Raw genomic sequence first — 27,141 nt, 5'->3', positions numbered from 1 at the left:
GAGTGATGTACAAAACATAGTATTTGAGTTGTGACAACCTATAAAAGACATCTGCAAGCACTAAAATAACTGATGTGGACCGGACCCCTGATTCTCCCCCCCCCTCTGGCAGGGTCACTAAGGAGTCAACTATTGGCTCATTCTCACCTCCACATTGTAGGTGTACATGGGCAAAAAGGGCAGGTGTGTAAACAGTACAAGAATGTGATCATCCCTGTAGGCCAAGCACAACGCTCTTTCACAACCAGTACCAATAAATCACATTGGCCACCCTAAGCAGTGTATTATGCTTACTTCCCCATGGCGCCCTGTTAATAAGTTGCCAGTTCACTTTCGTTTTCCCATGTGCCGCTGTTCTTTGACCCAGTTCACGCTATTTGCAAATAGATGCAGACAGGTTGCACAAGGGATACTTAATAACCATATATGTTTAGTGTTATTGCGTGAGGAAGGAGTGGTCACCTTTCTTCCTCTTTGTGCAAAGGCTGAGTTTCTCTGGCTATTCATCAATGTAATCCTGCCAAGTTTTCAGAATATTCACAATGAATATGCGTAAAGCTTATTCATGTCTGATCATCTTTGTTAGACATATTTTGATTTTTTTGCTATTTGAAAAATCCATTTGGAATTTCAGATTATGTAGAATAGTATTACCAGCCCAAGATTCTGCCACAGCTATTCTCTTTCCGCACTTTTTTTTCAGATTTTCCTTCTTCATCATTTTATTCTACCTTTTAACTCTACCTTCATACTGCCTGTGGCCTAGTCTAACTCTTGCCTTGTCTTCTTTCTATGCACGCCATCTATTTCCTCGACAGTCAATCTATTTCTAGTTTGCTCCTTCACCCCATCCAATAAAGGTCTCAGGGGCATATTTATAAGCCCCTTTTGCCACCACAATGTCCCTTTTAAAGATTTGTTGGCGATAGGGTCTTTGCCTTATTACAAGGCAGCGTTGAGCCACTTACTGTGGCTGAACGCTGCCTTGTAAATAAGGCCCCCTTTCTCGCTATGCTTAGCGTGAAAGGGGTGGGCAGTGGGTGTTGCTTTGTGCATTCCACCGCAACAACCATTGATTTTCATACTGCCCCCCATTTACAAGGGAGGCGTAAATAAGAGGCAGCGTCAGAATTAAGACCAGGTAAAACCCAGTCTTAACCTGGCAAAACGAGAAGAAATTTTTCATTTCTCCTCGTTTTTGCTGTTTCTATGTGGGTTGCGTTGTGCAGCACACATAGAAACTGCTTGCCTTCTCCCAAATCATTCTTTAATTGCTTTCTCTAAACCCCCTCACGATTTCATACAGAATATGTTGGGCAGATGTTGAGCCACAGAAGAATCATGAGACCAATCTTACTTTGTTGCTATTAGGGTAGACAGCTTTTTTTGTGTTAATCACAAACAAAATGGACGTCCAGAACGGGCAATAAGACAGTCTGTCACAGAAGTCAAAAGACCATTCCTATTAAAATAAAAACTTAATTATAGAGGTGTTTCAAAAAATATAATCGTTATTGATGCATTTCAGTTAGCGGGGTGCAAATGGGACACCTGTACTGAACATAGCCGGAAGTCTATTCTTCTCCTTTTAAACCTAGTTCTTGGTGACAGTGAGGGTGCAGAACCCTCAATGAGGCACAAGGACAGAAACATGTAACTCTCCATGTGCTTAGTCGAAGGGCCACATGAATTATGAGAGTCTGCAAACTACCCAATTTAAGCATAACTATCACCCATGCCACATAATTCCCCAGCTCCTGCAAAATAAGCAGATTTCAACAACAAAGAATTTTGTTTCTAGCTCAAATACAACAAATGTCAAAGTCACAACAAGTAGTGCCATGCAGGGGAAGACCCTTTTCCCCGATTCACCAGTCACCCTTCAGGTAAGGATTTCTGTATTTATGTTTTTAATTGGTACTAAAGAAGCTAATCCTTTGCCCAGGCAGTATTACATGCTGTTAAAATGACAACATTATCTAATCATACTGGCACAGAATGAGCCTCCTTATATCACATATTATTCAATTTCTTCACAAATAATGTAGTTAACTCTTCTACTGTTGCATAACTCCAGAGGCCCTGCTTAAAATGGAAAACTTCATCTTGAGCTCTAGGTTTACACTCGCTTTCCCATGCTATTGATTTCCTGTGTCCTTTCCTGGCAAAAATTTGGCCAATTTTGTTCTCTATGGTCGTTTGTTCCCTGTTGGACTGGATATTAGAAAGGTGGTAAAGGCATATAATTTCTGCAGAGTCTCACTTGCATCACCTATACCGACTCCAAGACCATGATCTAAATGTCTGACTACGGTTAATGGACAGGCAAAAACCGGGGACACTTTCTGCTTGTACGCATAAGGGCCGTATACAGACAAACAATCAAACTGCCGCCTTTGTCGCGAATGAGTAGTGTTTTTGTGATTTTTAACTCATTGGTCTTAGTCTCTTTAATGCCGCTACCATTGTCCTTCAAATACTCTGGTCACTGATAGAGGTTACGCATAAAGGCCAGCTTTAGCGTTAGTGGCGCCCAGATTGACAATCATTGTTGGTACCCACTCCTCCATGACCTTCTCCTCAGATTCCCTCTCTACCACCCGGCAAAAGTACCCCTCATCTCTCCATAGACCCTCTGGAACATACATTTAATTTGTTTTAAAGCACTGGTAAAGGTTGGTATTACTAATAAGAATGTATATCTACCCAAATAAACCCTTTTTAGCAACATGAAAAGACTAGGGGAAAGAAACATAACTTCCTGACCTATTTTATGCAGTTTGCATGCAGCTCTTTGATGACAGTTTGTAATAGTCACTGTTCAGTATTCGAGTTGTATCTTATGAACTGCAGTAACAAGAGGATCTCTGTGACAGGATCAGTAATCCACTCAGCTATCCACATAAAATGCAGTTATGTGATCTGCAAGGTACGCGTTCTTTGCAGCCGCCATATCAACCCTCTGCACTTTATGGTGAGTCAAACTTCCACTAGACAAAACTCTGATCTCTCTCTAGCAGGAACATTAATCACCTATCTTGACATTTTTAATCCCTCCCATGCTCATGACGAGCTGAGCTCGTCATGAGCCACGGCGCTCCAGTGCTCATGACGAGCTCAGCTCGTCATGGCCCATGGAACGCTCAGGTGCAGGGAGAATTCCCCTCCTGTGCTGAACGTTCCAAGGGAGCCAATGCACCTGTGACGAGCTGTGCTCGTCATGAGCACAGGAGCGCCATGCCTCACGACGAGCTGAGCTCGTCATGAGCATGCGGGCGCTGTGCGCGCCCCCCAGCACGGCAGGTGAATAATCCCCGCAGCGAAGGGGTTAAAGCTGCCTGAAAAATGGACGTACAAACAACTCTGCCAGGTGTTTTCATAAATCATAAGTTTTTTAAAAAAACATACTTTATTGATTGCCAAGATAGCATTGCAACGTGATACATGTAATACAAATGGCCTTGTATATCTTTTTGATGTTCTCCCCATAGTATACAATACAAAGTGGTATGCTGAACAGGTAATTCAATTGTAGTTGTTCCTGGTTATATATCCGCCACTGCGCTATAAGGTGGTTTTGTGTACTCTGAAAATGCAATATTTCTCCTAGAGTAGTTTCACATAGTATGCTTCAACATCATAAATCGTAAATTATTGCTAAACACAACGGGCCATATTATCAAGAAAGGGCGATACAGTATCGCTGCTTTTATCGGCAGGAAACTGCCACTAAAGGAGATAATGGGCTTGATAAAAAGCCCTTGTGAATTCCCATAGAAGCCCAGGTTCTAATGTTAACCTGGGCTTCTATGGGAATTCCCAAGGGCATATTATCAAACCCATTATCGCCGCTTTAGCTGCAGTTTCCTGCCGATAAAAGCGGCGATAATGTATCGCCCTTTCTTGATAATATGGCCCTACATCCCCTTCTAAAGGCCATCACGCCCTTCCCCAGGTCAGTGCTCAGTGCAGTCGGACCGGTCTCACCGCCCTAAAGCCATACCCACTCACCTATTGAAGCTGTAGTGCACTTTTCCCAAATGTTTCACATGAAAGGTCCCCGAGAAGTCTGGCAGTGTGATCTTTGAGAGTGCTTGCTGCAACGTCGACACCCCTTCCTGACGAGCTGAAGGAACACAGAGAAACATATGAAACCAGAAAGGTGCCTGGAAAGGCGTAGAATCGTTTATAATACCTCATGATAAAGAAACCACACTCATTCTGGTGAGTACACACACTCATTCTCTGCAGCATTCAATATTGACCTCTGCAATATCCTCCGGGGTGACTTTCCTATAATTACTCCTAATCACATGATAGACACACCGGCATCTCTTGTGGGGTGTAAACTGGGATCTCAGTCTCCTTGAGGCAATATATGACTTTTTTGGGTTGTCAGTATGCAATATAAACACTGCAGTGGTGGCCGCTATTATTGCTTAGTGGTGAGGGGGGACTTTTATAACCAAAAAACGAAACACATAAAATAATTAAAATCCCACTTGCATGCCGATTGGACAGCAGACGACTTTCTTATCTCCTCTGATCCTGGACTCCAACTGCGCAAGGTCCTAGATGCAAAATCCCAGCCCTTCTCTCTTGCTGGGAATGCTATTCCCAGCATGAGGGAAGGGCTGGGATGGGTCTGAGCAGCTTTGTTTGCCTCTCAGACAGTGCATTGGAGCCTTGGGGTGTTTTTCCAACCTGGCTTTGCAACACAGCTGGGTTGGAGAAACTTAAGTGTGCGTGTGTGTTTGGCCAACCTAGGACGGACGGCCAAACACACATATGAACTTAAAAGTGCTCACCACTCCTCCCCCTGCCATGCATATATGACAAGATTGCCTGGCCCTCCCCCACCAAACTCAAGACTTCATCGTCAGCAGTTAGGCAAAAATAAAATGATAATAAAAGCATTTATATTATCATTTTATTTTTCCCCGTTTAGCACGGGCGGCGCTCCTCTGCCATTACAGAGGAGATGCCCTTGAATCACTGAATCGCAACCTCAAGCGCACTTACGCAATTGTTAGAACAACTATTGGGCTTGGTCATTCACTCTTGGACCTTTCAGATCCTGGGATATATTTTCCCTCTGACAGGCTTCAAATAGGGATTAGTCAATCATTTTGTGTGGCAAATGTAAATGAGAAAGTTATTTTAAAGTCCCTTTAAAACATATCTGCTCACTCCCCTCAGTATGTGTGTGGAACTTAGATCTTCACCATTCTGAGGTCAATATTTTGGGCACTGCCTATTTCAGTGATAAGGACGCTTATTTACTGAGTGCATACAGACAGGTAAGCATGTAGTGTGCAATCACTAAAGAGTCATTCCTATTTATATGCAAATACGTATTGCAATGTTATATTTTTCATCCCCTGATGAAGCTCACTGTGAGAATAGAAACACAATGCATACCGTTGATACATCTGGTCAGCATGTTCTAGGTGGGATTCTTAGAGGGGAGACTCCTCCGATTGAGTGGAGGAACCTTGCCCCATTTAATTGCCCCAGAGATGAAAAATAAAATGTTAATGAAGTTAGTTAATTACCATTTTATTTTCCGTCAACAAGTCCTAAACCGAGTGTGAGGACGGGGTGGGGCCTGTTGGGTGGAAGCAGTGGCGGGCTGTCTGACTAGTTTATATGTCCCTTTGGTCGGCCATCTTGCAAGGCCAGCCTGACATGCTCACTATAAAACTCTCAACCCAGCTTGAGAGCCTACACAAGGCTCCAGTGTCCTCAGGAGGGGTGAGAACGGCCACGTTCTCCATTCCTGGGACTGCTCTTATGCAGCACCAGGCAGGGGCGGCTCTAGGCTCATGGCGGCCCTGGGCAGGGAGCTTAGGTAGGGGGCCCCGAAAGAGGGGGTTCGGGCGGGGCGGAGCGCGGAGGCCAGTGAAGAGGGGGGAGTCAGGGTTTTTGGAAGTGGAACAGAGCCGGAGGCCGCCAAATCCCTGCCAGGGGCCGCCACGCAAATATGTATCCATCCTCAGAGGATTATTATATTAAGGATATATATTGGTGGTGTTGGCCCCTGGGGTTTGGAGGCCCTGTGCAGATGCACAGCTTGCATATGCCTAAGGCCGCCCCTGCACCAGGATTGGTTAAGCCAAGTTGGACGTGACATCAGGAGAAGACGGCGACTGGAGCGAGGAGGATGTGTATCCGGAAAACATGGTCATTACCTTTTGTTTGTTTTGTGTATTTAATTGTAGTAATGTACTTAAAAGAATGTTATTAAATCTTGTTCTCCCCCGTCTAATGGTGGACTTTCTAGCAGTCACATTCTGCATATAGTTTCTATAGACTGTGGATACTAATGGATATTAGAACATTGGAATGTTGAGGCTACATTGAAAACAATGGAGTGCTTCTGGCTTATAATGGCTGGTATAAGCCCAGAGTTCCATCATTCCAATGTTTCTTTGTTCACAGCTCTGACTGTGAAGAAGGGCTTCAGGGACCCTGAGGGGATTTCTATCCCCTTGCGCTCCCTGAAGACTTTGTTTTATTTGTTAGAAAATTCTGCCCTCTAGTAGCAGAATGTTCTAATAGCCTTACAGCCCTTCGTAGCTGGGCTATACCGGCTATTAAAGTCCCTCTCCCTTGCTAAAGGCCCTCGCCTTTGGCTCAGGCTTTAATGCTGGAGAGGGCCTTTAATAGCCAGTGTAGCCCGCTATAAGGCTATAGTAAGAGTCAGTTAGAAATATTATAATTCAATCAGGAGATAAAGACAATGGGGCATATTTACAAGCGCCGCCGGTCTGTCACTTTTTGTGACGCACTGGCGGTGCCGTGGGGTGCACCATATTTACAAGGCCACATAAAGCCATTTTTCATGACTTTTCATGTGCTTGTAAATGGGGCCCCTTTTCACGCAGCACTTTGTGGGAATGAGGCATTCCATGGGTGTTACTTTGGGTGTTCCCACTCAACATCCATGGATTATGCTGCATTTCCAGATTAACGTTTCATAAACCTGGGAATGCGTTAGACATCAACGCCTCCCCAGAGGAGGCGTACGAAGGCACAGCAAGGAGAAACACTTTTATTTCTCCTTGTTTTTTCCTCTTTCTTTGCATGCTGCATGCTGCAGCACACATAGAAAGAGGAAAACACCTCGTGATTGTTTTTGTGCAGGAAGGTGTGCCTTCCTGCACAAAAACAATGATCCCAGCAACGCAGGCACTCTTGCAGCATGGTGCAAGGGTGCCTGCATTGGCACACGGTATCCAGTTGTGCACCAGCGCAGGGTAGAGCTCAGGGATACGTCATATTGTTGTAAATATGACGCATCCCTTTGCTTTGAAAGTAACACAGCGCTGTGCAGCCAAATGGGTTGCAGCACCGCGCTGTGTTACTTTCTTGCATATAAGAACCAGACAGACCAGCAACCTTGATATCTACCGCAGATGTCCACAAAAATGTGTCACTGATTGAAGGGAAATGAGTTGCATACATGCTGATGGGAAATCTTAGAGGGCGCAGTCTGTGGATTTTAATGGCCACTGGTAAAGGGAGAAGGCATTTTGGCAAGAGGATGGTGACAGATGTTGCAGGTGTATATTGATAGTGGATACAGCCGTGGGTGAATGTGGTATGCTTAGTGAGCCAAAATCAGGGAATATTGACACTTGATTGGATTTCGATATGTTATATGAGCAATCCACGCAGATCCTACATATCGGAGGTTAACAAAGAAAATAGAAGGGGGTGTTGCCCATAGATATTGACAGGGTAATTTCCAATGTATGTAAGGGCCACCAGTGGTAGAAATCTCTCATTACCTTGGGTGATGTCTGAGAGTACATCGTGGCGGAGAATACCGATCTACAATAATATTACTTTCACTATATAGAACTAACAATGCATCATCATGGTAACTACAGAATTATCATTCTTACCTCCACACTTCCTTACATAGACTTTGGCTAGTCTAGCACATATCTAGAAACATATTTAGCAACAACATGATCCATCAGAAACCAACTTGTAAAGGGGGAGCTGGAATTCGCACCAGGGAGGGCAACATTCTCTCATTTTACAGTGACAAGCCCCTGACACTGCGACTCTGAACTCACCAAAATGGGATAGCGCCTCTTCTTTTGTTTTCAATCATTAGAAGAGAAGCACCCTGAAAATGATAAATCTAGAAAAAACGGTAACATGCTTTTCAAAACATCTCGAACGCGAAATACAGAAATGGGACAATAATTAGAATTCTGTACCGTTTCCCTTACACCTAGTGATTTAAACGGGCAGGTACTCAGTGTCTGCACTAATTTCCATTGAGAGGGAGAGTACCTGCATTTCTCAACAGACATGAAATACGTCGTGATAAAGTATCGGCACATCTCCGCAGGAAACGCTGGAATGGGAATACAAGAACTTCTAGACTTCCATTTAAACCAATGCCTAAACCTGTGCTTTTCTGTTGTTGAAAACGGGTAATAAAACAAACACACATACCGTAGTCCAGCCCCTTCTCCGTGATTCTGGCCACAAACCCAGGGTTCGTAGCCCACGCTAGCGCCGCAGAGAGCGCCAACAAAAGGAACGTCAGCATCGCAGCGCGCGCCATCTTCCACCTGCTGACTCTGGCAGATCTGGGCACCTCGTGCTGGCATCTAGGCCGGCCCGTAAAGTTATTGGTTTAAGGATGGACCCGAAACTGAGACGGCAGCGGAATCCGGAAGTTGCAGATAAAACTCGCTTCAGGGATTGTCCCGTGTTGCAACATTTTCTGTGGTTTCAAGTGCGACTTTCTTACACAAACGTGCGAGGCTCGCAGTAGAACTCATGCAAATGACTGGGTAGGTGACTGTAGCTCGGGTGACCACTGATTTAGGGTCTGCGGCAAGCCAAGAAACGAGACAAACAAAGAGACTGCCGGAAACTCAAGTAAAGGACAATGTAGGTTTGCTGTCTGGGCTCAGGTGTTACACAAGCTTAAAAACTGTTTTTTAAGTATGACTAATATCAAACAAGTTTCATCAGAGGTAGGGTCAGGCCCGGCTACAGGAATTTTTATTTGGGTGGGCCAAGGGTGCATTCGGGTGGGCCACTGTGTGCCCGATTTGTCGCTTATATGTATAGTCAAGCCTGCTTCTGGGCCGTCCTTTATCTCTTCTTAGTCTTACAAAGCCCAGTAAAATGCACTCTTTTCCAAATCTCTTTCTAAATGTTATCACTCTCAAAAGTGTTTTTTCCATGTCATGTCCCTTTGATGGGAAGAGAAGGTTTCTGAAGTGGGAGTATCAGGCAGGTGACACTACTCTCGCTCCCTACGTGCGAGCCTTCAGGGAGAATACCTCTTCATTACTACCTTCACCTGACCCCTGACTCTGCAGCTCACTCAAGGTGAGTGGAGTGGAGAAGTGTGGCTCAGGGGTTAGAGGCGGCAGACCCGGAAGCTGAGATCGGTCCTGGACCAGGGTTCAATTCCCCGCCTCGGCGGGTCTTGGGCTCAAAAATTCCACAGACTCGATAATTCTCGCTCCGGTGCCTTCTCGACTCACGGGTTCACACTCTGTGACTCTGGGCAATAGCTTGCTTAATCTCCACAACGGCCCCTCGCGGCGGGATGCCTGGCTTTCACCTTGTGGATACCCTGCCGGGGTTATCTCACAGGGGAATACCAGGATGGGTTCCCTAAGCAAGCGCCGGGAAACCCTTTGTGGGTAGCTGTGCGCTATATAAGCTCAAATACATTTACATTTACAGGCTTGATTATCCACTTTTCTACCGCCCCTTTCCAGTGCATCTTATCTCACAGCTGACCTTGGTCCACTGCCCTATCCCAGCCACCATCCAGCTCCACTTTCATTATTCCAGGTAAACAAAATTAGTAAAATCACCCCTAAACTTGAAACATTGAATATAGCAGTAAATATAATTAGCACGCACTTTAAAGTACGTTCCACAGTTGCCCTAATGACCAGACTGCTAATTAAATAAACACACATTTGCAATGCAATAGGTCTCGCATTTGCAAGAGTTTAAGCTATTGGCATTGTAAATGACAATGATGCCTTTGAATTATGTTTTAAAAACCAACACATAAATAAAAGGCATTGTCATTTATAATGCCAATTGCTCAAACTCTAGCAAATGCAAGACTTATTGCATTGCAAATGCTTGTTTTAAATCTCACGCCTCTTCTGGCCATGACGCTCTCTCAACCTGTGGGTCTTCAAATTCTTCACTCACAATCTTTGTTAATTGAGAGAGCACTTCTGTAATGAGGACACGTGTGAATGGCAATTTATTTATATAGAACTTACTACTTCTAATGAGGCATCGTGATTTCATTGTTTCGGCTTTGAATGTACATAATGTACAGTGTCTAGTGTGCCTTTTATTAAACGGCTCTGACGTCAACTTGGACTACATGTGCACCATATAAAGGAAAATAAGCATTTCTTCAGTGTGAATCTTCTGGCTGTCCTTCAGACAGACCCTGTACGCCTTCCGTTCACAACAAGCCCTTAAAAAGAAACGCCCGCTGTGCAGGCTTCCAGCACATAGGCCATGCAATGAATGAACATGACTGCCTCCAACATATGTCTTCACCGTATATCCACATCAGTGTTCCAACCTGCCATTGATTATGAAGGGATTGTTGGATGTAAAGTGATAGGGGTAGCATGCCAATGAAAAGCACCAAGTTGATAGACTTCTGGACTGAAAGTGCCTGTGTAAAAAACACAAATCGATGTTTTTAATGTTATCAATTGCATGACTTTGTAAAAAGTCAAAAGTGATTGGTTTTGTGTGTGTATTTTTGTATGTTTGTTGTACCTGTAGGGGACAGTGGTGCAGTAAAGCTTGCGAGGGATATAAGGCAAAGCTGGTCCGGTAAGAATGTCTGTCTAAGCTGAATATTGCACAGAGCAGCAGCAGGCGCATTGACACAATGGGCTATACTGCCTCGCTTTGTATCCTATCAAGTCTACTGCGTTGTATGGTTTCACACAAGCTTTGACTTTCTTTTGATATGCAAATCTCCCCACTTTGAGCACCATTTACGACGTAAACGGCCGCTTCCTGTTGATTGTTCAGGAGATTGGAAGAAGCGGGATGTGCAGAGTCTCTGTGACAAAGGCAGTAACCCACTGAACTATCCACATAAAATTCAGTTTATCTGCATTTGAAAACTACCAACAGACAAAATGATTGCTCTCGTTGGCAGATTCACTGTGAGGACCAAGGCTCATGTTTGGGTAGGCCAGGCTCATGTTTGGGTGGGCCTGGCCCACCCGGCCCACCCTCTAGAACCGGGCCTGGGTAGGGTGACCAGATTTTGAGAGGCAAAAACGGAGACCAACCAGACATAAAAGCAGGACTAAAGCCTTTAGACTTACATCTATATCTGGCCTGCTCTAGTTTTCGCACAGCTGTGTAACTATGTGGATAAACATACATATGAGTATGTGTCTATCTATCTAGATAGACTTAGCTCATCTAACTATAATTGCCAAATTTCACTGGTTTTGTAGGAGAACTCTGAGCCTAACTATAACGTCCACGTAACCTTTTTTTTGGGGGGGGGTTGAATTTCAAAGTTTTTTACATTTTTATTTCCTACCTAAAACTAGGGCCCCCGGTTTTATGGTATTTATTTTTAAACATTTCTGTCTGTATTTATCCATATTTCATTTTTAGCTATCTTATTGGTACTTATCCATATTTGTTTTGTGTTGTGAGAACAGAAGAGGTGGAAACTTGTATATTTCCCCATTTATTTAAAGGATAAATGTGCATTCAATAATTGAGGCATGTCAGGTTTTAGCACATCACACAAGCAAAATATGATAAACTCACATAAAAAATGGCATAATAGCACACATACATGGTGAAATAATTTAGACAAATCCCACTCAGCCTTCTAACTCCCCAAGCTGGCAATATGTACAGTTATTGGCATGAATTTCATTAATCTCGGCATTGAGAGTCACTTAAAAGAAGCCAAATTATCTGTATTTTTGAACTTTTAAAAATAAATATAGACAGAAAATACAATGTTTTCTATTTGTATTCATCTGTGAAAATAAGTAAAAACGGCAAACAGGGAGCCCTAACTATAACGTCCCTGTAACCTTTGTTTTTTCACAGAGGGTGTGATTTGTTTTGTGTCACGAGACTGCAATAACCACCATGCACTGTTATCCACTTGGGGCTGTATTGTAATTAATGAGCACCTGAGTAACTGTGACGTTTCACTTGTTTCCAGACCTTGTCCAGAGAACAAGGGCGAGGAAGCCCAAAATGCATCTGGCCTCATGTTTCCTGTGTGTCTTTCGTGTTTGCTGCAAAATAAATGGAAATATTGCTTGCGAAGAGCGCATCTCTGTTTGAGGACAACTCCTTTTTTTGCAATTGAAATGGCCAGGCCAGCCGTGGAGAGTGCACCACTATATCATAGGCCCATTGGGACAAAGATAAAGGCACTGACAGAGCACCAGTTGTAATGTTGGCTTCATGGTGAACTGTGATAAGAGAAATTGGTAAGCCCACTGGGGCGAGTTCTAAATATAATAAAGGCTTGGCACAGCGAACACACAGTGGGAGAGATTTGTTTTTTGTCACGGGACTGCACTAACCATCATGCACAGTTACCCACTTGCGCGGAATTGTACTTAATGAGCACATGAGTAACTGTGACGTTTTGTTGTTACTAGACCTAGGACAATGAACAAGGGCGAGGAAGACCGAAATGCATTTTGCGCCATGCTTTCTGTGTGTCTTTCGTATTTTCTGCAAAGTCAATGGCAACATCGCCTGGGGAAGAGTGCGTCTCTATTAAAGGACGATTCAGAAAAGGGGGTGGTGATGAACTGAGTGTCTGAATTAAGCAGACCACTCTTACCCAGTCCAAAGATCAGGGCTTGATCCATCACCGTTATTTATCTCACTGCACCATCCCAGCTCAGAACCTGGCTATATGCAAATCAGTCTGTCCCTGGCCCAGTGCATCATGGGAACAGGGCAGACTAAACTACCAAGCCAATTCTTCACCAGAAAGGAGACAAGCTACCGGGGACCGGTTTCTGGCATTTCAGCCGTCTTCGGCCCGGCTTGCTTGAATCCTGATGGTGCAGTGAGAAAGGGACTCATGTCTGAGTATACCCTGCCACACCTATAGTGGCCAAACATGATTCAGAAAAGGGGGTGGTGATGAACAGAGTGTCTGAATTAAGCAGACCACTCTTACCCAGTCCAAAGATCAGGGCTTGATCCATCACTGTTATTTATCTCACTGCACCATCCCAGCTCAGAACCTGGCTATATGCAAATCAGTCTGTCCCTGGCCCAGTGCATCATGGGAACAGGGCAGACTAAACTACCAAGCCAATTCTTCACCAGAAAGGAGACAAGCTACCGGGGACCGGTTTCTGGCATTTCAGCCGTCTTCGGCCCGGCTTGCTTGAATGCTGATGATGCAGTGAGAAAGGGACTCATGTCTGAGTATACCCTGCCACACCTATAGTGGCCAAAAACGATTCAGAAAAGGGGGTGGTGATGAACAGAGTGTCTGAATTAAGCAGACCACTCTTACCCAGTCCAAAGATCAGGGCTTGATCCATCACCGTTATTTATCTCACTGCACCATCCCAGCTCAGAACCTGGCTATATGCAAATCAATCTGTCCCTGGCTCAGTGCATCATGGGAACAGGGCAGACTAAACTACCAAGCCAATTCTTCACCAGAAAGGAGACAAGCTACCGGGGACCGGTTTCTGGCATTTCAGCCGTCTTCGGCCCGGCTTGCTTGAATCCTGATGGTGCAGTGAGAAAGGGACTCATGTCTGAGTATACCCTGCCACACCTATAGTGGCCAAAAACGATTCAGAAAAGGGGGTGGTGATGAACAGAGTGTCTGAATTAAGCAGACCACTCTTACCCAGTCCAAAGATCAGGGCTTGATCCATCACCGTTATTTATCTCACTGCACCATCCCAGCTCAGAACAATGACTGCCATGGTATAGTGAATCATACTAATACAACTGGATTTAATAAGCCAGAACTGTATTACCCTGTGTCATAAAAAGTGATTGGGAAAATCTAAAGAATAAGATAAAAGAGAAAAGCATTTCAAATTCTATCATTACAGAAAAGTACTGGTGAGGGTGGGGGCAATCTGGACTAGGATGTTATAATCTCAGATGCCTGCCCAAAATTGCAATATTAGTCATCTCCCACTCATTCTTCGTAGAGCCCTACAAAAAATGATAAAGGTCCTCTGTAGTATTGAGTCCATTAGGAACCTTGCTATCTAGTTCTAGAATCATTTTTGATTCAAGTTGTCGTAGCATTTTGTCCCTGTCTCCCCCTCTGCGAGGTTTGGGTACAGAGGTGAGCACAAAATAAGTGAGACACTGTAGGTTGTTGTTATGTACACTTTTAAAGTGTCTCGCGACAGGGTACGAACTGTCATTGTTGACAATAGCGCGCAGATGCTGCAATATTCTGGCATGCACCTGTAGCCTGGTGCTGCCAACATACCTCAGGCCACAGGTGCACCCCAGAACATAAACAGCATACTCCGTCTTGCAGCTGTAGTGTCCTTTGATGGACAATGGAACAGGACTGAAGGGGGTGTTGTATTGGGTGGTGTTTATGCCAAACTTGCACGCCCTGCAACTTGAACATTTAAAAAACCCCGGCCGGGGTTTATTTATTTATTTATTTATACGATTTGTAGAGCGCATACGTTTGCCCTTGGGCGTCTTGGCGCTAAGATTACTAAAAGGATCTCTGAGTAATGGCAGCGTTTAGGCGGAAGATTCATTACTGGTTGAATAACCAAGTCTTCACCAGCTTCCTAAACTGAAGGAGAGACTGTGCCGATCTGATAGTCAGCGGAAGCGAATTCCAGAGTCTGGCTGCAGACACTGTAAAGTGCCTGTCTCCCCAAGTAACCGTTCTGGTACGGGGTACTGCTAACTGATGTAACTGCATCGATCTCAGTTGTCTTGATGGGCAGTAGATGGAAAGCTGCTCTTGCAGAAACCTTGGGCCTTGGTTGTGAGTAGCTTTGAAAGTTAGACACAGGATTTGAATTTAATGCGGTTTTTAATTGTTAGCCAGTGATGACTCTTAATTATGTGACTGACTGATTTGAATTTAGGAGTTCTGGATAATAATCTGGCTGCCGCATTTTGGATCATTTGGAGTTTGGAGATTACCCGGGATTGTGCATTGGCAAATAAGCCATTACAGTAGTCCAAGGAGGAGAGCACAAGTGTGCTCACCACTGTTTTACCCGCTCTGTCAGAGAGAAATGGGAGAATTTTCCTTATCAATTTAAGTTTGTGGTGAGCATTTGCTACTGTCTGGTTGGCGTGTGCTGCAAAATTAAGTTTCTCATCAAAAACTATGCCCAAGTTTCTGACCTTAGCTGACGGTGTTGGTAGAGTTCCCAAAGACGGAGGCCACCACTCAGGAGACCATTGTGGGACGATCTTACCAAAGATAACTACCTCCGTCTTTTCGGAGTTCAACCTCAAGCAGTTGGCCTGCATCCAGTCTTTAATAGCCAGCATACCCTCTTGAAACAGTGCCGCTACCTGCTCCCCGTCATCATTGATAGCGAGCACCAGCTGGGTGTCATCAGCATAGGAGATAAGGCTCATATGGTAGGTTTTAATCACTCTCGCCAAGTCCAACACATAGATATTAAACGGTGTTGGACTTAGCGATGAGCCCTGAGGAACTCCACAAGGTAAGGCAAGCTCTGGTGATTTGAAAGGACCCAGCGTGACTGCTTGAGTTCTGCTGGAAAGAAACGAGGTGAGTAGTTCTTTAGCGCTGGATCGGATGCCCAAATTTCTGACACGGTCAATCAAGATGGAGTGATTGACCGTGTCGAAGGCGGCCGACAAATCCAGCATAATAAGCACTGCTGTCCCTCCATGATCTCTGATTGTTCTAATGTCGTCTGCGGCTTTAATGAGAGCCGTCTCAGTGCCATGGAGCCTTCGAAACCTGAACTGCGTATCATCCAGCAGTTTGTTTTGCTCGAGATAATCAGCCAGCTGAGTGTTCATTATCTTTTCAAGCACTTTGGCAAAAAATGGGAGGCTGGCGATAGGTCTATAGTTTTTCAACAGCTCCTTATCTAAAGATGTTTTTTTTAGGAGCGGTTTTAGCAGAGTATTCTTTAGCATGTTCGGGTATATCCCTGACCTGAGGATCATGTTACAAACTTGTGTGATGGTGGTGCTGATAACGTCAATCACTGGTAGGTAGACTTTAGGAGGACATGGGTCTAGCGCCGAACCTGTTTTTATGGACATCATAATGCCCCTAATCTGACCCTCCACCAATCCTTCAAATTGGGTCAGTAAGCAAGTGGGAGGGTTAATTTGAGTAGGTGGAGGAACATGAGTGTCTTTAATTGAGAACTCAGAATAGATGTCGTTAACTTTGGTGAAAAAGAAGTTGGCCAAAGAATCACAAAGGGCCTGTGAAGGAGAAGGGGCTGTATCTGTAAGCTTCCCAGCTAGTTGCTTCACTACTTCAAATAGCTGTTTGCTGGAGTTTTTAGGGGAATCAATTTGATTCTCAAAAAACTTCTTCTTAGTTTCAATGATCAGTTTTTTGTAGATAAGTTGGGTATCTTTATATCGTAGTTTACTGTTTTGATCCTAAGACTTTCGCCAGAGCCTTTCATGCCTTCGACATTCTTGTTTTTGTTTTCTGAGTTCTTCTGTGAACCAAGGAGAGGATGGTGGTTTAAACCAAGATGTGCTCTTGGGTAGTTCAGGAAAAGGATTGGAAACTAATGTTATCATAGAGGGGCCTCTGCGAAACGTAACAATGGGATTGCTGGGGAGTTGGGATGACAGGACTACATCTGTCATTAATATAGGCCAACTCTTAGTCAGGATAGCTCTTATTTTTCTTTCCTGACAGCTGAATGATGTAATAAACGTAACGTTACAATTTGCTGGATCTTCCCTCAAGTCACTAGTGGAAGGTTTAGGCAGGAAAAGCGATTCTCTAGTCCTTTGCTTGGTTTTATTGACTGCCTTATTGAGTATCTTGTCACTGTACCCTCTGGCCTTGAATCTGACCAGTGCGTCAGAAGTACATTTAAGAAATTCTTCTTCACTGTTACAGATTCGTTTAAGGCGAAGTAATTCTCCATAGGGTATGTTATCTATGACATGGCGTGGATGGGCACTACTCGCGTGGAGAGGCGAATTCCCCGCCGTGCTTTTCCTATGGAGGGTGGTAGATAGTTTATTGCCTTTTGAAGACACCCTAACATCTAGGAAGTCTACAGTATGTTTGCTGATATTTGATGTAAACCTCAAGTTTACTGAGTTAGTGTTAAGGCTTGAAACAAAAGTTTTGGCACTCTCTTCATCACCCTTCCAAATTAAAAACACGTCGTCAATATAACAAACCCATAATGCTACATGTTCCGAAAATGTCTGAAGGTGTTCCCCCATGAGGACCCACTTCTCCCACCAGCCTACGTGCAAGCACGCATAGCTGGGGGAAAAGCAGACCCCCATGGCTACACCCCTTTTCTGAAGGTACACATCTTCACCAAAGACAAAGAAAATGTGATAGAGACACCATGTTACAAGTTCTAATAGCATTTTGTTGTGGTTATAACAATGGAGAGGTCTTGTGCCAAAAACATATTCTAGCGCTATCAGGCCCGTATGATGTTCAATGCTCGTATAAAGAGCTTCTATGTCCAAAGTTATAAACAATGAATTTGCTGTCCATGGAATATCTTTGATTTTTTTCAAAAAATCGCCAGTGTCTTTGATAAAAGTAGGTCATTTGGTCACCAGGTCTTGCAGGAAATAGTCGACACATTGCACCAAATGTTCTGCCATACTGCCTATGGCAGAAATTATCGGTCTGCCCGGAGTTGGTAGGATTCCCTTATGTATTTTTGGTATTAGGCAAAACCTGGGCAAAATCGGTTGGTCAACATTTAAAAACTTGAATTCCTGCATAGCTATTAGGCCTTCTCTTCTGTATTTGTGGAGCATCTTTTTTAAGGAGTCTCTCGCCTGATCATATTGTTTCATATTTGAGATCTGGTAACATGTGGTATCTGACAATTGCCTATTGGCTTCAGCAATGTATTGTACATGAGGCCAAACCACAATGTTGACCCCCTTATCAGAGCTACATACAATGTTCTTGTGATCATTTTTAAGTTTCGATATGAGGGCCCAATATTCCATTTCTTTATGACTTTTAATTCTTTTTCGATGTTTCACCTGGTGATATAGTTTCTTCAAGTCTGATGTGACTACCTCATGGAAAGAATTGATAGAGTCTCTAGGCATAGTTGTTATGAAGCAAGAAGTGGGTTTGAACGGGCTCATGCCCGCACCTGATTGCTCAATTTCTGCTTCCACTAGCTCTTGTTGTGTGGACAAGTTGCAATCCATGTGGCTGTTGTCATTGCCCATTTGTTGCAAGGTTAATAAAGCTTTTGCATCCGGGCCTGAAGTGTAGTACCAGAAGGTTCTATATTAATCTCCGTGCTGTTGTTCAATCCGTCTTTTATGTTGAAAAACTTGTGTAGTTAAAATTTTCGTATATAACATCTATCCTGGTGGAAGTGTAATTAAAGTCTGTCAAAGGGCAATGTGATAATCCCAGGCTTAATAGTTGTTTTTCCGCTGTAGTAAGCGTGGTAGTTGATACATTCACAATTGTGTTGTCCTTTATTTCTTTTTGCGCCGGTATTGATTCTTCTTTGTGCTGTTTTTGTTGCTGTTTGCATTTGTGTTTTTTCCGGCGTTCTTTGCGTCGTCTGTTGATTCTGGCCCTTTTTGTTGCTGTGGTTGTCGCCGATTGCGTGGGCGCAGACTTTGGAGGCGTGCACTTACTAAAAAATCAACTTCCTCGCCTAGGTCAAGTACCATTTGGGTTCCTCCTGTTGTTGTATTGGTTGAGCTACTGTCATCTGAGTAGAGACTGCTATTAATTGAGTCAGTGTCACTGGTCCCAGGAGCAGACTCTGTATGATTGTCGCGATGGTCCCCCATTGAGGTGGACGATGTGCTTGCGGGGGCCAATTTTTGATTAATTTTCATTTGTTTTGCATTCTCAAATTTGCGTGCAAATGTATAGATTCATCCCTGTTCATAGTCATCTTTATCGCGCGCAAATTTGTAAGCTTTAAGCGCTTTTATTTTTTCTTCATGCTGAGTTAAACGACCCTGTATTGCTTTTTTAGAAGACGCTATCATTTCGTTTGGTTCAAATTTCTGCAGTTCTGTATTTATTTCCTCCAGTTCCTTGAGTAATTCCAAATGGTCAATTTCCGCATATTCTATAAGTAGCTTAACCAGGTTGCTTGAAGCATCCAAATTACTCTGTCCCCATCTCTTCAACATTTCGGGGTGAGGTTTCTCAAAGCTAGGCGTTAGGAGAATACGCAGGCCACGTGGAACTTGACCCTCCGCTATATACATAGACAGAGATTTATGCTCACACATTAGCAATTATAAGAACTGTGAAATTTATGCCTAAAGATGTATTTCAGTAGGATTGCTGTTTATGAAAACATGATTGTTTTGATTTTCTATTTAGACCATAATGCATCATTTGCAACTACGAAAGGCTGGTGTATCAGAAGTGCTGTTGTATATAGGACAGCAGTCTTTGTGTTACGTCCTGGCGAAAATAAATAGATTGGATGCTTGCAGTCGAGTGCCTCCTTCTTTCTCTGTGGTTATTGGAGAAGTGGATTATATATTTGACGGCGTAGCCCAACACCGGTACGGGTTGGCACCACCTCGCAAATATCAGCACTGTGTTGCCTAGAGGATCATAGGTGACTGGTGCTGCCGCGGTTTTTACTGCGTAGAGGGCTTGTGTTTGCCTTTGGAGCAGGGATATACATGGAACATTTCTGTAGTGCAAGAGTTAACACAAAGATCTATTACAAACAGAAACATACTGTGAAAACACATTCATGTGCAAAATGTCGAACTGGAAAAATGCTTTTGCTGAATTCTCTACGAACTGTACGATTTAAGTTAGCATTCGCTGCACCATTTTGTATTTAGCCACCATTTTGAGCAAAGATCGAAACTAACTTCTGACTCATTTTGTGTCTGCCACACCAAAAAGCAGCTGCCAATGTACTCTCTGTGAGTGTATTTCTCCAAGTTTGAGTTTTGCTGTGCTAATGAATAGACCATTCTTATTATTGCATACCTATCTGACTAGATAGACCTGCTTCCACCACTCAGAGTGGCAAGAGCAGGCAGAGTAACCTTGACTGTAAGATAATGTGTGCCCGGTCCCAGGATTGCAACCCACCCTTCTGTATCTCCTTTGTTCACAAGCTACTATATCGAAAATTCAAGTCTGGGTGTGTCTTCAGGGGTATTGGAAATGTACTTTATGCATTGCCATGTTGACTGAAGTCAATCCCTCTGCAGCAATCTAAGGAGACTGGTCAGACCGGGCTCCACTCAAGTGTACTTTCAATAAATGTCTTTGGTTTGTATTCTCTACTGTCTGACCACTTCTTCATTTGTATGGAAGGCTGAGAGGTGGTCGCGAGTGACCCATGGTGACCCTAATCAGGTTACTTTCTTCAGTTGGCCCCCTAACAGGGACTCCATCAGGTGACCCATCCTCGCCTGCGGACGGGTAAGGGGGTTGGGCCACGTCGGGTCGGACGGGTTGACTGGGGATCCTTGCACGAGAGAGTCTTGTACTCTCAACTGCTCCGTCTGTCTGACCAGGTGGTGCCTCATCCAGTGATCATCCCGACTGGGGTCCTTAAAGGTGAAACCCTTGGATCTGACCGTTTGGTCCGAAGAGTCGGCAGTGGAGAATAACTTCCTTTGACCTTTGTGCACCAGGTGAGTTTGCTTAGTTCTTTGTGGGTATGGCGCTAATTTGATTTTTATTTGGTATGGTTTGAGGACCGTCTTTGGACAAGCGCTTAAATTTGTTTGAGTTCTTTATGAACATGGTACCATTTTTGATTTATATTTGATAAATTTGAGAACGGATTTTGAATAAGGTATTTGCAAACATCTGCTTGGTACAAGTAGTGAGCTTGTTTTCTTTTGAAAATGCTATGTTTTAGCCGATTTCTGTGCTCAGGCTGTTGTCGCTGTTCTGCTGATGTTCGATTGGAAGAAAGTCAGCCATAGTCTCCGGGAGGAAGCCCAAATTTTGACATGTATGTGAAGCATGGCCTTGGCCCTATTATGTTTAGTACATTATGGCACAAATATACGAGGGACAATGCTGAGTTGCAGTGGCCGTTGACTGGACCTTTTGATGAACAGAAAACTATTTTCTACAGGATAAATTGTTTGCAGAAAGGAGTAGGCAGTCAATGTTTGATTCCCTCAGAACGTGGCAGAAGGAAGCTAAACAGAGATGAATGAAAGCAGAGAAAGAGGCCCGGAAAGCGAGAATGCAGACATTGACACAGAAAGCCATAGCGCATGATAGGGAGAAAATAGAAAAGGGAATAGAGTGTGCCAATAGGAAGTTTAGATCTCAATGTGAAAACTCTTATGTTGCTCGGAGGAAATGTTGGAAACTCGACGCCCGGCTCCGTATACCCTGCAGAACATTTACCCCATAATTCCCCTGCAGCCCCAGCTACCCAGTTCTTCTGTTTCTGTTGTGTCTGTCTCTGCTTCTGTTGCTCCCTCTGCCTTGGCCACAACACCTCCTGTCCTGTCTTTGTCGTCGCCATCTGTGACAAATACGACTCTCAACACTTCGACAACACCTGTAGCTTCAGCCTCCCTTTCACCAGCTCTTACGCCCATGACCCAGCCAGCAGAGACGTTATTGCCTGGCACCTCTGTTATCACTCTCACTGTTCATCCCTATCCCCTGATGTTACAGAATCTTGAGACACCTGTACGTGGCCCTAAGGATAGGGACTGGACGAAATTCAAAGACCGGTTAGGATGGACGTTGATACGATCTCATGTGGGGGAAGATAAGGATAGGGACTGGACGAAATTCAAAGACCGGTTAGGATGGATGTTGATACGATCTCATGTGGGGGAAGCTGAGAAAAAGGTGGCCGTTAATCAAGCAGCTCAGTGGGCTCGTAACCCCATTAAAGTATGGAAGATGTAGGAGTGTGAATAAAGATTATGAGCCGTTTGTGCAGCAGCATGCCCTTAAGCACATGTTGACTACTTTGATTGGACAGTGGGAGCAGTGTTTCAATGATGTAGTGCCCCAAATTATTTACGATATTAGGGATCATGTATATGCTTCTGGTATGGCAACTGGTGAGGATTTTTGCTGATGTCACGACACTGGTCGCGTATCGAAACAGACTGTTTGAAAAGAATCTGCACACGGTATCTCAGTTTCCGAAGAAGTACATCCCATATATCACCCTAAATACCTGAGCTGCTGGATCAGCATGATGTTGTTACCAGACCACAGGGAAGCCCAGTTCGAAGAACAACGGGTTTATACTCCATGGAAAAGGAGTGAGGTTTTGTCCCTTAAGACTTAAAGGGAGCTTGTTCAAGCCAAGTGGGCCCAGAAAGAAAATGGACGGCCACCTATTGTACCCTGGCAAACTCTAGGAATGCTGGCCAGGTAATTATTAGATGAGTGAAACACTCTGGCCGGGCTGTAAAAGGCAATCCTGGCAGAAAGATAATCAGGTCCAGACTAATAGAGAGCTCTATGCATTAAGAGAGGGGATTTAAAAAGAATACATTTCTCGAAAGGGAGCCAATGCAGCTGTGGTGTGTAGAGTGGGATGTTCCTTCTCCTTTGTTGCTTCCTATTGGAAATACACTCTTCTTGGCCTTTGCCACATAGAGAACAATACTATGTTTAGGAAAGCTCTTAAAATTAATCTTTTTTATTAATTCATTTCATATCCTTCAAGATGTTTGTTAGTCAGTTCATCCTTAGGGAGTTTGTTGCACTTTATAAGTAAAAACTCAACTAATATTTTGCATCTATGTGTTTTTGGTATATTAAATTGGTTCCCTCAAGCACTAAATGCAGACCGGTAGCAATTTTTGAAGAACTCTAAAGGACATTATGATAATGGAGCATTGTCATCTGAGGGAAACCTCAGTTGTCTGGCAACTGACCTATGGGTACCCAGCTATGTTTCGCCTAACTGTATAATTTATGTTGAATCAGAGGCAAACCTCTGCTACCTAAAGCAAATGCCTCTAAGATCAGCTTCTCAGAGGGCATAGTAAGATTGGTGTAGAATTTGCTTTAAATCATGCCCTGTGTGAATTTTCTCTGGGATGGGGTCTATTTCGAGGAAGTACAGTAGCACAACATACATTAGGGCTCTCCTTGCTTAAGCCTTGCATTACCATGTCCTGACTCTTCAAACTAGTGCAGTGTGGCAGACACATTATTGTGGAACCCTATTCGGCTGTCAAACGAAGCCTGGGTCTGTCAAAAGCAGCATTACTCCTACACAGTGTATAATAAGTTACCAATGCAACTGTGTACTGTGTACACTACTTGTTCTAGTGTTACAATAATAAACTGGTAACCATGTTGCCTCTCTGGTGTATCGTATTTCTTATGACCCATTCAAGGCTGTCCCTTTCAAAAACCAGGCAACGTTAATTGCTATAAGAAGTATAGACATTTAGGAGAATATGGTCATTCTTTTCAAAGGAATTTTGGAGAAAGTACTAAGAAAAGTTGCATTTGTAATGCACATTGCCCCTAAAGAATTTAAAAACAACTTTGATACTTTTGTGGATTTAACATTTTATGTAATACAGGCTTTAGAACAGAATTAAAAACAGGGGTGCTGTTTTTATAACTTATGCTAATAAGAGGCAAACTTTCTGTTGGATTGACTTCTCTGCAGGATAATTAATGCTCATCTGCTGCACTGTCTATGTGTTCCAGAGCTTGCAGGAATGCCAGAACGTCATTTGTTGCAAAGTTATTTTAAGGTAACTACCTATTTTGCCTTTTCATTAGGCCTGGTGGATATAGCACTGCCATCTCATATGAGACCTGCTGAATGTAGTGTGCCCACAATACTATTTTATTTTTATGTACAATGACACAGTTTCCAGGCATGGTAATTACAAGGTGTTTATATTGCTGATAGACACTAATTTATTCAATCGCAGGAGGAATGGAAGATACATTAGGAATCAGACCTGGGACTTGCCAGTCACACATTTCAAAATCGGGTATGTTAACCCACTAAGCTCAATAATCTTGGGGACATATTCTCAAGGACTTATTGCTGCGTTAGGGTCACTTTATCGCAGCCAAAGTTGTGATAAATATATCACCCAATTCACAAGCTGATATCACCAGTTTCCCTGCGATAGCAGCCGCAAAAAACATTGTCAAAGATGACACCGGCAACTATTGTTAATGAGATGCAGAGTAGGCGTTCCTGTGCAAAAACCTGTGACAACACCACTTCGCAACATTCTCAACGACCAGCCATCGGCGATAAGATCACAAAACAGGCAATAAGACGCGTTAACAGCAGGAATTTAACACCTGCTCTTAGCTGGTATAAAGTTGGACGACAACCTGCACCATTAAAGGGAGTCAAGCCCAGAGACACACCTGAAGATCAACAGAAGCCATGGAGCTACTGATCATGCAGCTCGGAGTCCCAATAGGTCCACAACACCCAACATCACCATCTCCAAGCCCGCCAAGCCCCCCCGGAACCCTCCCTGGACTACCGCAGAGGCAGCACAGACAAAGACAGCAGACCTTCAGAAAATGCACCGGCCTCACAGACTTAACACCAGAGGACAGGCGCGCAACACCCATTGAACTCACCGGGCTTCAGCCCCCCCCGTCGTGTGTGGCAGCCCGGGATGAGACAGATCCCGGGCACACACACAGCCGCACCCGAACGCTTAACAGGTCTTTAAAAGACCATTTGCATGGTAATTAGGCCTTCCAGTTGTTTCACCCCTTCTAAGAGCGCCTGCAGCACCACTCTGCATACTAATTAAAGGTTCAGCCCCCCCGAAATTTTTTCTTAGCCCCCCCCGAAATTTGGCTCTAGTTGCGCCTCTGCCAGAGGATGTCATTGCCCACTACAGGCTCAAAAGGACAACCATCCTATGCATCCTGAACATCATTGCCCACAGGCTGATGTTACCAACACAGCGGACAACAAACATCCCACCTCAGACAAAGCTGCTTGCTGTGCTGCACTTGTTGGCCTCTGGTACCTTCCAACCAACAACCACCAGAGTCGGAGGAGTCTCACAGCCAGCCCTATCAAAGTTCATCACAATTGTCTTGGATGCCATCATCAGCTTGGTACCCCAGCACCTCCACTTCCCCCACACTGGCAGGAACAGCTGGAGACCAAGCAAGGCTTCTACACCATAGCTGGCTTCCCGCACATGTTGGGGGCAATTGACTGCACACATGTCCTACTTGTGCCCCCTGCCAACACTGTACACAATTACCGCAACAGAAAGCACACACATTCCATCAATGTGCAGGCAAAAGTGGACCACCGGGGACTCTTCACCAATGTCGTTGCCAACTACCCAAGCAGTCTGCATCATTCCTACATCTTCCGACAGTCCATAATCAACCAGCGCTTCCAGGATTGCACCTATGGGAATGCACTCCTTGTTGATAAGTACCAAATGAACACACCACACTCTTCAACTCCACAATCATGTAACTCACAACTCTGAGGATGCACACATTACAAACTCACATACAACATGCCAAACAACATACCCACCTACCAGACATGACAGCACAACTTACTTTGGTAACCTGGGCTAGCCTTGTACATAAGCCATCAACGGCATGGCACCTCAGCCACACAATAGCAGATTGTGGGGAGAGGTGGGAACCAGGTATGTGCGAAGAAGGCAAGTGACCCATGAATGAGAATGTACACAATGCCAAGTGTGGCATGGATGTGCTGGACAGACTGCAGTATGCAGACCACAGACATATCCATGTCGACATACACTGCTGGTGGTTGGAGTGTAGTGGACAGTGGATGCAACCATGTTACCTCAGCCAGTGGGGAAGATCACGGAAAAGTAGCTTGCTATGTCCCCCCCCTGCAAGCGTGAGTGGAGTGGGCTGGCCCGATGTACGCCAATCTAGCGTAGGGGTGTGAATAAAAAGCACGTAGCTCTGGGCGTGGTTCTCTTCCGGAATGGCTAACGTGTTTGCCAGGGCGGCGCCTCGCACCCTGCCAAGAGGCTGACGGCGTGAGCGGTGTTGCTGGCGCTCCTGTGCGCCTGCTGCACCTCAGGCCACTGGTCCCCAGACCCGTCTTGCCTGCTCCTGTTACGGAGGTGTACGAACACTACCAACAACTGCTCTGGTGCCACTAACACTTTGCAGCTCAAGTCTTGGACCCTTGCTGTTTGAACTTTGAACTTCTGATTGTTTGATCACTGTTGTAGTTTTTGCCAACACCAACCAATCTCTGAGGGCTGGCTTACACTCACTCCACACCCATCCAGCACAGGCATCACTGGACATGTGAGCCTGGCAATAAAAGGGGCCCGGCGCATGTGCCCGTAGCCAGTTCCACAAACTATCTAAGTGTGTCCATGTGGTCATTATGTAGGCATGAGGGCCCGGGCCCTACCACATCACATTGTGCTGTGTACAGCGTACGCAACCATGTCACCTCAGGCAGTGGGGTGGACCTGGGACATGTAGCTGTGTTGTACCCCCTGTTAGCGTAAGCGGAGTGAACTGTGTACGACAGTCCAGCGTAGGGGTGTGGTTCATCAACCCGGGGCCCTGGGTGTGATTAAGTTTTGGCCTTGCCAAGGAATCAATCAATCAATCATAGCATTTGTATAGCACGCTACTCACCCGGTAGGGTCTCATGGCGCTGGGGGGAGAGGGGTCCGTTGCTGCTCAGGTCTCGAGTTGCTTCCTGAAGGAGAGATGGTCCTGGGTCATCCGAAGGTGGATAGGGAGGGAGTTCCAAGTCTTGGCTGCCAGGTAGGAGAAGGATCTTCCTCCTGCTGTGGCTCTGCGGATGCGTGGTACGGTGGCGAGGGCGAGGCTGGTTGATCGTAGCTGGCGGGTGGGCATGTAGAAGGTCAGGCGGTCGCTGAGGTACTTGGGGCCCAGGTCGTGGAGAGCCTTGTGTGCGTGGGTGAGGAGCCTGAACGTGA

At 44.7% G+C, this 27,141-nt stretch overlaps 1 protein-coding gene across 2 annotated transcripts in view; it reads right to left on the bottom strand.

Annotated features, from left to right (window-relative positions):
• The window catches only part of LOC147705789 (bactericidal permeability-increasing protein-like), a 408,685-nt gene extending 400,037 nt beyond the window's left edge, over positions 1-8,648 (bottom strand). The window contains exons 1-2 of one of the 2 annotated variants that reach the window (XM_086932245.1): positions 8,476-8,648; positions 4,012-4,126 (exon numbers count right to left, since the gene is read on the bottom strand). In XM_086932245.1, the coding sequence (XP_086788371.1) occupies positions 4,012-4,126; positions 8,476-8,587 (227 nt within the window). In that variant the 5' untranslated portion in view covers positions 8,588-8,648. The remainder of the gene's footprint in view (positions 1-4,011; positions 4,127-8,475) is intronic. The other variant, XM_086932244.1, reaches the window with a different exon arrangement.
• Positions 8,649-27,141: the final 18,493 nt, after the last annotated feature.

This window comes from Lissotriton vulgaris, chromosome 7 (assembly GCF_964263255.1).
Source record: "Lissotriton vulgaris chromosome 7, aLisVul1.2, whole genome shotgun sequence".
NCBI lineage: Eukaryota > Metazoa > Chordata > Amphibia > Caudata > Salamandridae > Lissotriton > Lissotriton vulgaris.
Note: the sequence above shows the minus strand (reverse complement) of the source record. Positions and strands in the feature narration are given on the sequence as shown.